The sequence below is a fragment of the Cervus elaphus genome, chromosome 11, assembly GCF_910594005.1.
Source record: "Cervus elaphus chromosome 11, mCerEla1.1, whole genome shotgun sequence".
NCBI classification, from domain to species: Eukaryota; Metazoa; Chordata; class Mammalia; order Artiodactyla; family Cervidae; genus Cervus; species Cervus elaphus.
This window is the reverse complement of record NC_057825.1, coordinates 18570728-18585072: the sequence shown is the minus strand read 5'-3', so window position 1 is coordinate 18585072 and position 14345 is coordinate 18570728. Positions and strand designations below refer to the sequence as shown.

The window sequence follows — 14345 nt, the reverse complement described above, 5'->3', positions numbered from 1 at the left end:
TCCGATTCCAAGGCCTAAGGTGGGCCCTGACAGTCTGCGTTTCTAACAAACTTCTAGGCGATGCCGATGCTGCTGTCAGTAGACCCTTCTGAGTTGCAAGCGTCTAAAAAGCATTGTCCGGCAGAACTTTCTGCGATGACAAAAATGCTCTAAACCTACACTGTCCAATGCACGTGTGCTTATTAGCACTTGAAATGTGGCTGGAGCAGCCAAGAAACTGAATGCTTGATTTCAGGATGCCATGTTGGATACTGCCTAAAATTAACCATCACTAGTCACTCTTGAGAGTCCCTTGGACTGCAAGGAGATCCAACCGGTCCATCCTAAAGGAGATCAGTCCTGGGTGTTCATTGGAAGGACTGATGTTGAAGCTGAAACTACAATACTTTGGCCACCTGATGCGAAGGGCTGACTCATTTGAAAAGACCCTGACGCTGGGAAAGATTAAGGGCAGGAGGAAAAGGGGACGACAGAGGATGAGATGATTGGATGGCATCACCGACTCGATGGACATGGGTTTGGGTGGACTCCGGGAATTGGTGGTGGACAGGGAGGCCTAGCGTGCTGCAGTTCACAGGGTTGCAAAGAACTGGACACGACTGAGCGATTGAATTGAACTGAATCCCATCACTTCATGGCAAACACTAGGGGAAAATGTGGAAGGAATGAGATTTTATTTTCTTGGGCTCCAAAACCACTGTGGATGATGACTGCAGCCATGTAATTAAAAGACGCTTGCTCCTTGAAAGGAAAGTTACGACAAACCTAGACAGTGTATTCAAAACCAGAGACATCATTTTGCTGAAAAAGGTCTGTCTAGTCAAAGCTATGGTTTTTCCAGTAGTCATGTACAGATGTGAGAGTTGGACCATGAAGAAAGCTGAACGCCAAAGAATTGAGGCTTTTGAACTGTGGCGTTGGAGAAGACTCTTGAGAGACCCTTGAACTGCAACGAGATCAAACCAGTCAATTCTCAAGGAAATCAACCCTGAATATTCCCTAGAAGGACTGATGATGAAGCTGAAACTCCAATATTTTGGCCACCTGAAGAGAAGAACGGACTTATTGGAAAAGACCCTGATGCTGGGAAAGATCAAGGGCAGGAGGAGAAGGGGATGACAGAGGATGAGATGGTTGGATGGCATTACCGACTCAATGGACACGAGTGTGAGCAAACTCAAGGAGATGGTGAAGGACAGGGAAGCCTGACATGCTGGTCCGTGGGGTCACACAGTCGGACACGAATGAGTGACTGAACAACAACAAACTGGACAGTGCAGATCTAGAATGAATGTGCTCATGAAGAAAGGCATCAGGGCCTGGGAATGGGGAGGGTAAGAATCAAGGATTATTCCAAATTCGTGGTCTGAGCAGTGCTGTGAATTGGCTATGAAAATTCAACCAGAGGCCTAGATGGCCACCACCTCAGGAGTGGGTCAATATTTATCTAAGGCGGGGAGACAAATACAAAAGGCTCTATTGAGACAGCATAGTACCTACAGATGACTATCTTGACTTCGAGACTCGATCCCGCGTCATCATGCAAGGCCCTCCTATCCATGGCCCCAGACACACCTGACCCCTGCCATCCCTGGGCATCCAGGATTTTGGACAATCTTGTGGTCACAGCCTAACCATGTTTTACTGCACTCATTTGTTTATAGGATGGCTGTCTCTCCCACTCAGCTGCAGGCTGCTTCAAAGATAGAACACATTCCTCCTGGGAACTCTCTTCCCATTACCTGGCACACAGCAAGCACTTACTAAATACTGAATGAGGGACAGGCCTGAAACCCCACCAGGAAGGCATTAGTATTTTAACTGTTAATCACAGGAAGAGACAAATTGAAGGGGCAATTGGGGGAGGGGGGTGCGGAGAATGGGAATCTCGTAAGCAGAGATCATTCTCTCAAATCACTCCAAGATTTCCAGACACCTATGTCCAGATTACAGAATACAGCATAAAAAGGCGGCCCTCGGGCTTCCCTGATGGTCCAGTGGTTAAGAATCTGCCTTGTGCAGCGCAGGGGAGACAGGTTTGAACTCTGACCAGGGAACAAAGATCCCACATGCCATGGAGCAACTAAACCCCTGAGCCACAATTACTGAGCACCCAGGCTCTGGAGGCAGCGCAATACAGTCAGAGAGTCGGAGGGCCACAGCAAAGATCCCACCTGCTGCAAGTAAGACCCGACGCAGCCACATAAACAAACATATATGTCTTTTTTTTTTTTACGGTGGTCCTGTCTGACCCATACAGGCTCATTTCTGAAAATAAGAATGGACTGGGCAAGTAGGTGATGTCCTTTCAGTCAGTCGTGTCCAACTCTGCGACCCCATGGACTGTAGCCTACCAGGCTTCTCTGTCTGTGGGATTCTCCAGGCAAGAATACTGGAGTGGGTAGCCATTCCCTTCTCCAGGGATCTTTCCAACTCAAGAGATCAAACCTGGGTCTCCTGCATTGCAGGCAGATTCTTTATCATCTGAGCCATCAGGGAAACCCGACAATAAATCTAAAATCCATTAATCTGCTATTTGGAGGAGGTGTTTTTCAAACAAATCACACAGGGTTTAGAACCATACTCTTGCCTAAAAAGTACACAGGCCGGGTTCCCACTAACAGCTGCTGGGAGGGGCATCTGGCCCCAAGGACAGCAAGGCCCCCGGGAGTCTGGGCAGTCCAGATGCTCCCTCTCTCCCTGCAGTTAGAACCCTGTGCTTGTGACAGCAATGAGATTTCCAAGGCAACCAAGGACAACAGAGTGGAGAACTATGGCCCGGAAGGAAGCAGATTAAATTTTAATACTTACAAGTCAACATCAAATTTATTTTTAAAACTATGTATCTGACAAAGCCAAATAAGCACGACAGAGTGGCTGATGCTTTAAAGGAGGGTCTAACTATGAACATTTCACATACATGTACAACTTTTCCCTATTCTGAGAATATTTCAAAGAGCTCAGAGACTCAAAGAACGTGAGACAGCAATAAAACCCCCACAAACAGTAGAGGGGAGGGTTTTCAGATTCAGTCACTACTGATTTTTTCCATTATTTCCAAAAACACAGGGCAGATCCCAATTGAAGCACCAGACTTGGCTAAAACTGTGCAAAACAATTACTTCACCAAGAGATCACCAAGTGAAAATTTTAAAACACTGCTGTGCTGACCTGCTGCCAAGACAAGCAAACCAGTTAAAAAGCAATGTAGTAGCTTTCCATTCACTTACTCATTCAACCATTCCTTTCCCCCTACTCCCCTAGGCCACATCAACCCACCCATGTAAATCTCATCTTGGGGCCAAATATCTGCATCAGGTTCTATGGATTAATTATAATACAAACTGTTAAAGCAATTAGCATGTATTACACCGGTTGTCTACCAGGTACTGTGTTGTGTACTATCTCATTAAACCCTCTCACCTCTCCAAGGCAGACAGGTATCGTTATCCAGACTAACATCAAGGCAAACGAGAAAACATTAGTCATCTCATCCAAGTTCACACAACTGGCCAGTAGTGGAATCTGAACTTGGACAATCTGACAAGAGTCATTTAGAGAATTCAGCCTTACTGAAAGTAACAAACAGCAGCATCACTTCTGAAAACAGCATGGAGCCAAGTTCAAGCTCCAGCTCTTCAACTTACTAGCTCTATAACCTTGAGCAAATTAGCATCTCTAAGCCTCAACTTCCTCACGTGTAACTCGAGAATGAGAAATAAATGCAACAGATGAGAGGTTCATAGTACCGGGTAGGATAGCCCAGCTACAGGCACGCGTATCAAAGAAAAAGTACACTTCAGTTGTAGGATGATTTTTAGCAGACATAGCCTATCCTGGAAATAACAGATACACAAAGGTTACTCAGTTCAAAATTAGTTTACTAATTCAGTGACATGTATGTTTAAACATAGGACCATGGACTTGCAAATTTTATATTTATTTCTGTGAAATGAGTAACTCTGTTCCAATAACCACTGTCTGCAGGAAGCACATGCTTGGTTAAAATCAAAATATGAAGACATACTTGTTAAATAAAACTGTTCCCAATTCAGTTCTCTCATAAATGTAAGCTCACATGTGGCATCATCTCAGTATGTGTACTGGATCTGCTTAAAGTGAGACAGAGCTGTACTTTTTTTTTTTTTTTTTTTTTTTTGAGATTTTAACCAATTCGTGTGTGTTCTTAGACACAACATGGAGCAAGCCTGCAGTTAAATAAAATGACGAAATCCGGTCTCTCTTTCATCCACTCAGTAACTGAGCTCTAGGGTAATCTGCCCAGCACACTAAAAGAGCTTTGGAATTACACACCGCAAACTAACATTAATCACGAAAGGGTATGCCAATTTTAATAGCAACTCCTGTTTGCCTAGCTTTCCAACATCTGCCAGTGTTAATACTATTTAACCGACAAACTGCAGTAGGGAAAAGAAACAGAACTTTAAGCACAATTAAGCATTCTTTTTAGGGCATGGTGTATAAAAGCTCCCTTCCCTGAAAACATACTCAGCTACCTTTTGGGTTGCAATCAGTCAATAAACATTATTAATGATGTATTTTCAAAACACTGCGAAAATTTTTTTCTTGCTTTTCAACCAGCACTTCTGAAGAAACTTCTGACACTCATCCCCCACCAGCCTAATCTGAAGGCATCATTTTGAAGCCTTGCTAATAAAAGTAAAATTAAGTGATGTGGGATCACACAGCTCACTGCAAAACGTTTACATGCAGCTCTCTGCCACCAAAAAAAAAAGTGGGGGGGGGGGGGGGGTGAGGCGAGGAAGGAGGGAGGGGAGGATGCCCTTACTACACTTAAAATATTCAGAATGCTGAATCTGCTGCTTTTCATTTAGCCTATTATTGACTGTTAATGCCTACAAAGGAAATTTTTTTTCATTAAGGGAAAACATTCTGGATTTATTTTTTCCCAAGCAGTTCCTAACAGCAGCTGCTTTGTTCAAGTGGGCAAAAAAACTGAATGCCATCGCTTAATTAAGCTCTTCTGGTGACCTCCCTTCACTCACTCAGGCCCAGTCCTCTCCTAAAATACCTACCATACCCCATTTCAAGAATGTACCTTGACATTGTGGCTGAAAAGAAGGTGATCATCGATTCAACAGCGGCACCGTAGGGCTTGTAAACCAGGTACATTTAGTATATACCTATTTAGTATAAACCAAGCACTTGACACACAGTTGTCTCTGACCCTCATCACCACCCTGGAAAGGATGCACTGCTCGTCCCGTCTGACAGGTAAGGGTAAATGAGGGCAGAGAAGCGAGAAAAAGCCCCAAACCACACTCAGCGGTGGTCCTGGCCTCCCAAACCCTGCCCTTCGGTAGCAGGCCGTTCTGACCGTCACCTAAGCCTGCTAGTCCTAAGTGCGCTCGCCCAGGACGTGGAGGGCTTTCTAGTTAGCAGCAGACGATGACTCTGCACCTTGCCTAAAATCAGGCCTTTTCCAGGCTGATGAGGAAGGGAGGCGTCCGGGGGGAGCGATCAGGTAAGACACACACATCCCGGGGTGGTGGAGCTGGGGAGAGGAGGGGAGCAAAGTCCTTCGTATCAGAAGCCCGGCTCCCCGCACTCCTCCCCGGGCGCGCTGCGGGACTGGGCGGGCCTCCCTGGCTAAAGGTGCGCACACCTTTCCTGGGCAGCCGGGGTCCCCCGGACCGGCCCTCGAGTCCGGCAGACCCGGGCCCCGGGCACAGAGCGCCGCGCCGGGCAGGCTAGGCACCCGGGCAATTCCCCAAGCTGGGGACGGGGGAGCGCCGGGGACCCGCTGGCGAGCCGATGACCCTGCCGCGACGGCCAGGGTGGGGGCTCCCCGCTCACCACTGCCCCGACTCTCGGGCCAAAGTTGGCTGGGCGCGGGCAAGGGGGATGGGATAGGAACCGTCCGGCCCGGCGCCCCGCGAGGGGCTGGGGAGGGAAGGGGCGGGGGGTGGTCTTAAAAAGGCCCAAGGTAGCCTGGCAGCAGCAGCCTTCTCCTGGAACAAAGGGCTTCTGTTTCGGGCAGGGATCGCCCGGCCGCGTCCGGATTCCAAGGGAAAGAAACTTTTTCCCGGGATGCCGGAGCCGGGCCCGGGCGGGGGCGGGCGGGGGCGGGCGGGGGCAGGCGGGGGCGGGGACGCACCCGGGCGCGGCGCTACCTGCGGCCGGAGCCGCCCCCGGCCGCCCCGCGAGGCCCGCGGGCGCTGCTCACCTCCTCGATGGCCGCCACGGTGTTCCGGCACTGCGCCGTGCGCGTGGTGAAGCTCGAGGCCGTGGGCGCCTTGTAGTCCTCATGGGTCTCGGCCACGAATTCCGACACGGAGATCTGGTCCGGCATCGCCTCGGCGCGGCGGGCGGCCGGCCGCGGGGCAGCCGCCGCCTCAGCCGCTTTGCGCGGGCTCCGATCGGCCGCCCGGACGCCGCCTGCCGACCCGCGGACAAAGGGAGGCGCCGGGGCGCGGGCCGCCGCCGCGGGAGCCGCACGAGCCGCCGCAGGGCGCGGGTGGGCCGCCCGCGGGGCCGGGCGGCGGGAGCAGGGGCCGCGCGCGCGCAGCGCCGCGCAGCTCGGGCGCGGCCCGTCCGTCCGTCCGTCCGTCCGCCGCCGCCGCCGCCGCCTGCGCCCGCGATCGGTCCCCGAAGCGGAGGCGCACAGCCGGCGGGAAGTGCCCGCCAGCCAGCCGCGGGCCCCGAGCGACTCCCGCGGAGAGAGGGGCGGGCCCGGGCCGGGGGGCGGCGGCCGGCCGGGCGCTGGGCGGGGCGGCGCGGAGGGCCGGACCGCCAATCCGCGCGCTCGCCGCCGCCGCCGCCGCCGGGAAGCCGAGCCTGCAGGAAGGAAGGCGGCGCGCGCCCCGGGCCCGCCGAGCTGCTCGCCCGCCGCCGCGCGCCGCATTGTCTCGGCGTTCGGGCGCCCAGCCGCGCGCGCCGGGGTTCCATGGCGGGCCCCGCCGGGCCGGCCGGACAGACCTCCCGGGCGCGTCCCGGGCCCCCCCTCCCACTCGCGCGCGGGGTGCTCTGGACACCTCCCGGGCGGCGCACCGGCTTCCCCCTGCTCCGTCCCCGCCCCACCCCAGGAGTGGATCCCAGGAGTGGATTCCCTTCTTGGCCGTCCCCCATCCCCGAGCCTCCGGGGATGCCCGTCCGGGCGCGCGAGAAAGTGTGGGAGGAGCTCGCCCCCTACAGGACGACGCGCCCCCCGCCAGCCAGTTTGGGGGTTCGGTGACGGTAATGAGAAACGACCATGGAGTCACCCAGTCCTCCCAACTTTGTGAGGCAAGTAAAGAGGTGGCTATTCGTTTAACACGGAAGACAGAACGATGCTCCCGAGAGTACAGTGAGGGGCCCACTGGGGTTCAGATCCAAGTCGGGGCGCTTCCTCCGAGGGCTCACAGGACCCCTGGTCAGTGTCCCTGTCCGTGTTCCTGCCGTCCTGGGTCGTTCTCGGTTAGTTAGAAATAGTTTCGAGGTACTAGGCCAGAACTCACTCTAGGCAGGTAAGAATACGCTGAAATGGTGCTCCTGGGGGAAGTAGAGGGGCCCAGGGTGGGGAGTAAGACAGAACCAGGAGAAGGAGCTTTTTCTTATGATTTCAGCCAGAACATGCAACAAAAGGGGGCGAAACTTATACATAACTGGTCCAGTAAAGAGTTTGAATTAGTACAGATTTCCGTTGAACAACTCTTAAGGAAAGGATCGTAATCATTTTTTAAAAGGTGGGGGGGGATAAATTGGGAAATGAAGACTGACATAGCACTACTATGGGCTTCCCAGGTGGGGCTCAGTGGTAAAGAATCCGCCTGCCAATGCAGGAGACTCGGGTTCAATCCCTGGGCCAGGAAAATCCGTGGAGAAGGAAATGGCAACCTACTCCAGTATTCTCGCCTGGAAAATCTCATGGGGACAGAGGAGCCTACTATATATAAAGTACATAACTAATACTGTATATAGCATAGGAAACTTTTCAATACTCTGTAATAACCCATATGGATATGGGAATAGAATCTAAAAAAGAGCGGATATATGTATAACTGATTGACTTTACCTTATGGCAGAAATTAACACAACATGTTAAATCAACTATACTTTAATAAGGTTTCCCTGGTGGCTTAGACAGTAAAGAATCTGCATATAATGCAGGAGACCTCCGTTCAATCTCTGGGTGGGGAAGATTTCCCTGGAGAAGGAAATACTACCCACTCCAGTATTCTTGTGGGGAGAATCCCCTGTACAGAGGAGCCTGGCGGGCTACAGTCCATGGGGTTGCAAAAGAGTTTACAGGACTGAGCCACAACTGGGCAACTAACACTTTCATACTCTAATTTAAAAAAAATTTTTTTTAATCCAGGAGTTCTGAAGACACTGGTCAAATAAAATCCCACCTCATAACACTACACCAAGCATATGGTGTGCCTTCTGTAGCTGCCAGCAGTGAAACCAAGAGAAACTTTACAAAAAGCTTTTGTGCATCAGAAAAGGAGGAAGTGTGAGAGACATTGGAAATTTAATATCTGAGACAAAGCAGTCTCCTGACACTGTAGGACAGTGGACCAGTCAAACAATCTTTTTAAAGCTCCCTTGTAAGAATTTGCTATATGAGGTGGCAGCATGGGTCAGACATTATGTATGGCCTTTGGTATTTTAGTAGCATTTCATATGAAATTTCGTTTTTCTGAAATAACTGTTATTAGTGGATAGCTTTTATAACTGTACCAGGCAATAAGTTACTGTTTTTAAAGCTGTAGTATCTCTCTTTCTATCTTCTATTTATGTTTTTTCACCCTTTTTGGTATCTTTGGTAGTTTCTACTATTTGCTCCTCTCTACAATTCAGGTTCTATAGATATTATTTATATTAATGCACCCTCTCCTATGAGCTTTCCAGGTGGCACAGTGGTAAAGAATCTACCTGCCAATGCAGGAGACTTAAGAGATGCGGGTTCAGTCCCTGGGTCTAGAAGATCCCATGGAGGAGGAAATGGCAACCCACTACAGTATTCTTGCCTGGGAAATCCCATGGACAAAGGAGCCTGGCGGGCTACAGTTCATGGTGTCACAAAGAGTCAGACACGCCTGAGCACACACATCATCTACACCACGCCTGAGCACACACATCATCTACACCAGGAGGATTCTATTCCCTCCTAGGTAGCTCTCTAGCTACAGTTGTGTTGTTTTTCTTATCCTGGGTAAGTTTTCAAGTTTTGATTTTTAGAGGAATAATATCTATCAGGCTACAGATTTAAGGATATAAGAAGAGAAGAAAGTAGTGTTTTTCCTTGACAACTAGTATGGCATTAACCAGACTGAGCCAAACTTCTTCTTCTACAAGGACCAAGTTGAGCTTCGTGTTCTTCTCTATCCTCCCTTCATGTGCAATTACTGTCCTTGTTTTTTATAATGTAATAGTATTTTTCAGGTACAGAAACCTGTGCTGTGCTGTGCTTAGGCGCTCAGTCATGTCCCACTCTTTGTGACCCCATAGACTGTAGCCCGTCAGGCTCCTCTGTCCATGGGGATTCTCCAGGCAAGAATACTGGAGTGGGTTGCCCTGCCCTCCTCCAGGGGATCTTCCCAACCCAGGAATCGAATCCAGGTGTCCCGCATTGCAGGCGGATTCGTTACCATCTGATACACCAGGGAAGTCTCAGAAACCTGTAGTAAACAAAAATAAAATGGCAAAGGTGCACTGTGTTATACACAGGGATGAGAACGCTGGTGGAAAGCAAGTCATCCTACCAAGTCCACTGCAGAGAGAACATCCTTGATAGAACACCCAAGCAATTCATTCCTCCAGCCATCCCTGAGAATCTCAGAAAACCTTGCCCAGCACAAAAGCCACAATTAAAGCAAGATCAGAACCAAACGTAGCTAATGTGTCTCTGAAATTAATAGAATGAGTAGTTTCCAATAAATAAATGAGAGTTGAATGTGGATTAAGAAGACATTATAGACACACGCTTTTTTGGGGGCGGGGGGCGGGGGGGGATTCATGGAGAAAAGAAAAACATGTTGGGGAAACCATTACAGGCCTATACTCCCTTATCTAGAACTTTAAAATTCTGAGTATCTGAAAAATCTAAAGTTCAAAAGCAACACTTTTAGTAGTAAAATTGACCTAAATTAAATTGACATGACTATTTACAGTCTTGCTTCATCGGAATATTTATGTTTTCCTGCAAACTATAAATATACTTGCTTATGGAGTATGGCCCCAGACCTCACTGGGCGTGACTTAGAATAGCTAGTGTATGTGGTGTATTAATTCTCAAAACTCTGACAAATTCCAGACCCATCTCACCTCAGGGGTTGGTTTCAGATAAGAGGTTGCAGGATTGTATTATTAAGAAAAGAAACATGGTGTTGCAGACTTGTCACTTCTAATGAAGAGGAAAGAAACTCTTCTCTCAAAAATGAAATTTTCAGCAACGCTTTGCGATTGGACAACAGCCCATTTTCCAAAGGAATTTTCTAACCCTAGTAGTTCTCAAGAACCTGAGATTTTTCACTCTGAAATCAAGGTTTAAAATACATTCTTATCTCTGAAATTTGCTTAAGGGTTGGTTGACTTAACACAAGACTTAGCCAGTTCACTTGCTGTAAATGATTAATTTGTAAATGATTATTCTTGGAAAGGAGAGATCTATATCTTAAAAGAACTATGGTAAACAGTGTAATTAAATAGAAAAACAAGAAGAAATGTGCACCCCCCCCCCCCCCCCCCGCCAGATGTGAACACGTAAACTTAAGCAGAAGTTCCATTTCCATTCTTAGCAATATTCACCCTCAAACAGTATTTCTTAAGGGACCCATTTATCTGCAAAGTGAGAGAAATTTGAATACACTTAACCACAGTGATCCCAGCTTAGCACTTGAGGGGGGAAAATCAGCATGCAGAAACCGTTTTACAAATGAAAACTTAGGTTCTGATGTCAGCTTTGCTTCTCTGTGACTTTGAATAAGTTACAATAATTAACCTCCCTGGACTCAGCCCATTTGTGAAATGAAGGAGGCTGGACGAGCTAATTTCAAAGGCCACTTCCTGAGCAGGCATCTCCTGATTCCATGATCTGTATTCTGTGTTAGTTTGGGCACCAGAGGGAATTGCTGCAAGGGCCACGTTGCTACTGGGGAAATCTAATCAGTGGTCCTATTCACTTGAGAACAGGCCTGTTTTAGATGACGTTGGGGGCTAATTTTTGAGAATGTTGTCTTTTTATTAAGCTGGTAGATTTAGATGGCAAATTGATTTATTCATAGCTAACTTCACCAGAAGATACTTTAGGTCTGTTCATTTTTTGGTTTTGTTTTAATACTGATTATATTTATTTATTTTTATTGGAGGATACTTGCTTTCCGTGTTGTGTTGGTTTCTGCCAGACATCAACATGAATCATCCATAAGTATACATATGTTCCCTCCCTCTTGAATCTCCCTGTCACCTCCAGCCCCATGCCACCCCTCTAGGTTGTCACAGAGCACCAGCTTGAGCTTCCTGTGTTACACAACAACTTCCCACCAGCTATCTGTTTTACACGTGGTAATGTAGATGTTTCAGGGTTACTCAGTTCGTCCCACCCTCTCCTGCCCCCACTGTGTCCATAAATCTGTTCTCTTTATCTGAGTCTCTATTCCTGCCCTGCAAATAGGTTTGTCAGTACCACTTTTCTAGAGTCCATGTAAATGCATTAATGTATGATATTTGTTTTTCTCTCTCTGCCTTACTTCACTCTGTATAACAGGCTCTAGATTCATCCACCTCACTAGAACTTACTCAAACACGTTCCTTTATATGGCTGAGTAATATTCTATTGTATACATGTACTATAGCTTCTTTATCCGTTGCAAAAATCAGTTCTAGATAAATGAGGTATCGTTTACTATGCTGTAGGCAGCTCCTGCTGACTCCAGAGAGCTGACTATTAAATTTCCAGGTGTTTTGCAAACTGTAGGTTGTATCTGTGTGGTATGAATACCACTATAATGGTGTACTACTACACAACTCTTCCTAACTCTACATTCTGTCAGTTTCAAATTGTCCACAGTGGGACTGTTTACACCAGCACAGTTGGCAACTGTAAAAAGAAAAAATCACAACTTTATTGTTTTGTTGATTGTCTAAGTGTAATAAAGGGGTCAAGAAAATGTTAAAAGTGCAGATTTCAAAGCTCAGAAATAGAGGGCATAATTGTCACTCCCTTTATTTATACCTTTCAGTGGCATCACTTTGCCAAAAAAAAGATGTAAACTTAAAAGTGTGTCATGTCTGTAGCCCTTACATTATGAGTTGTGAAAATATTTGAGGTAATATTCTTTCAGTATTTACAAACTGTCATACGATTCAGCAAAGAGGGCACTCATCTCATTGACAGATGAGTGAAGTCACAGCAGGCATTTCATGGCTTCACTTTCATCTTAGCCATTAACATAAAAATGTCAACCAGCATTCATGTCGGAAGCACACTTATTTGTCAATGACATGAGGAACTTCTCTGCCAAACTGGGTAATAATCAAGCACTTATTTGTAGTCTTATTTTGTCAGATCGTGGTTGAACTGCAAACACCGATTGGCTTTAAATACAAGAGCTGGGCAAAAATCAACAGAAGTGTTCTGTGAAAATCAGTGAGCTCGATGAGCTGGTGACTTAGTGGTAAAGAACCTGCCTGCCAATGCAGGAGATGCAGCTTCAATCCCCAGGTCAGGAAGATACCCTGGAAAAGGAAATAGCAACCCACTCAGTATTTTTGCCTGAAGAATTCCATGAACAGAGGAGCTACAGTCTGTGTAAGAAGAGTTGGACACGACTTAGCAACTAAACAACAACAACAAATGGAATTTATAATAAAGAGTATTATATAATTTGTTATTATTTACAAATTGGGTGCTCTACATCCTTTGTAGAATTAAATGAAAATAAACTTATGTATGTATGCACACACAGACATTTTTTGCAGAGCAGGTTGTTAAACATTTACCAGCTCACTGCTGAGTGTAATTGCATCTTCCCCGCCAAGAGGCAGAACATGAGACCTTCCCACTCTGAGTCATGCCAACAGGATAAAGCCCACATAGGACAAAACCTCAATAAACTGGACTACACACGCAAATTAAGGCAATATTTAATATTAAAATATTAAAGGCAACTTGTGTTCATAGAAATTGTCTTCAAGTAATTAAGAAAATGCCATTTGTTGTTTTCAAGTACTTAGACCAACACGAACCAGTGCCAACAGAGGGTGTGGTCTGTTTGAATCAAAAAGCAAAGAAAAAACCCTTTAATTAGCTCTCTGTATGCACATGAATTTTGCTAAAACTTTTATTAAAGAGTGCCTACAATAATTTCTTGAGTTCAGTCACTCTCCCACCATTTAGACCCATTCTTAGGTTTCGTGGGACACCCTCTTAGGTGGCCCAGCTGTCCATTTGTACATGATCCCGGCTCTAAAGACCTCCAGTGCTTCGCTATTGGCCACAGGATTAAGTTTAAACCCTTTAATGTGTCCCAGGCTCTGTCCTAACTCCCCTGACTGTTAACCTTCTCCCAGCCAGGTCGGTAGACTATGGTCCAGGGCCTAAAGATGGCCTGCAGCCTGACTCTGTACTGTCCCCAATGAAAGAATGGTTTGACTTTTATTTTAATTTTATTTATTTATTTGGCTGTGCTGGGTCTTTTTTTGGCTGCATGTACTTTTCTCTAGTGGTGGCAAGTGGGGGCTACTCTCTAGTTGTGATACATGGGCTTCTTATTGCAGTATCTTCTCTTGTTGCAGAGCACAGGCTCTAGAGCGTTTGGGCTTCAGTAGCTGTGGTGCGTGGACTCAGGAGTTGAGGTTTCTGGGTTCTAGTGCAGAGGCTCAGTTGCCCCGCGGCATGTGGGATCTTCCTGGATCAGGATACAACCTGAGTCTCCTGCATTGGCAGGCAGATTTTTTTTTTTTTTTTAACCACTGAGCCACCAGGGAAGCCACTGACATTTTTTTAAGTGGTTGAAAAACATCAGGAGAAGAATATTTTTTTTAACACATGAAAATGATATGAAACTGAAATTTGAGTGTTCAGAAAGTTTTATGAGGTGAGATGGCTGGATGGCATCAGTGATGCAATGGACATGAACTTGGGCAAACTTTGGAAGATGGTAAGGGATGGGGAGGCCTGGCATGCTGCAGTTCATGGGGTCTCAAAGAGTCTGACACGACTGAGTGACTAAACAAAAACCACAGTTTTATTGGCACCCAGCCACAGCCACTCAGGTACATGTTATCCAGGGTGGTGGTGCAGTTGAGTCCTTGCAACCCACCTACAACCCACCTACCTAAAATATTTAAGGAATTATCTGGCCCTTCACAAAGGAAGT

General features: G+C 47.2%; 1 protein-coding gene across 5 annotated transcripts in view; it reads right to left on the bottom strand.

The window, feature by feature from the left end:
• The window catches only part of ASAP2 (ArfGAP with SH3 domain, ankyrin repeat and PH domain 2), a 153617-nt gene extending 146941 nt beyond the window's left edge, over positions 1-6676 (bottom strand). For 2 of the 5 annotated variants that reach the window (XM_043917025.1, XM_043917027.1), the window contains exon 1: positions 6209-6676. In XM_043917025.1, coding sequence (XP_043772960.1) covers positions 6209-6334 — 126 coding nt within the window. In that variant the 5' untranslated portion in view covers positions 6335-6676. The remainder of the gene's footprint in view (positions 1-6208) is intronic. The other 3 variants (XM_043917029.1, XM_043917030.1, XM_043917026.1) reach the window with 2 other exon arrangements.
• Between the last annotated feature and the right edge of the window lie 7669 nt (positions 6677-14345).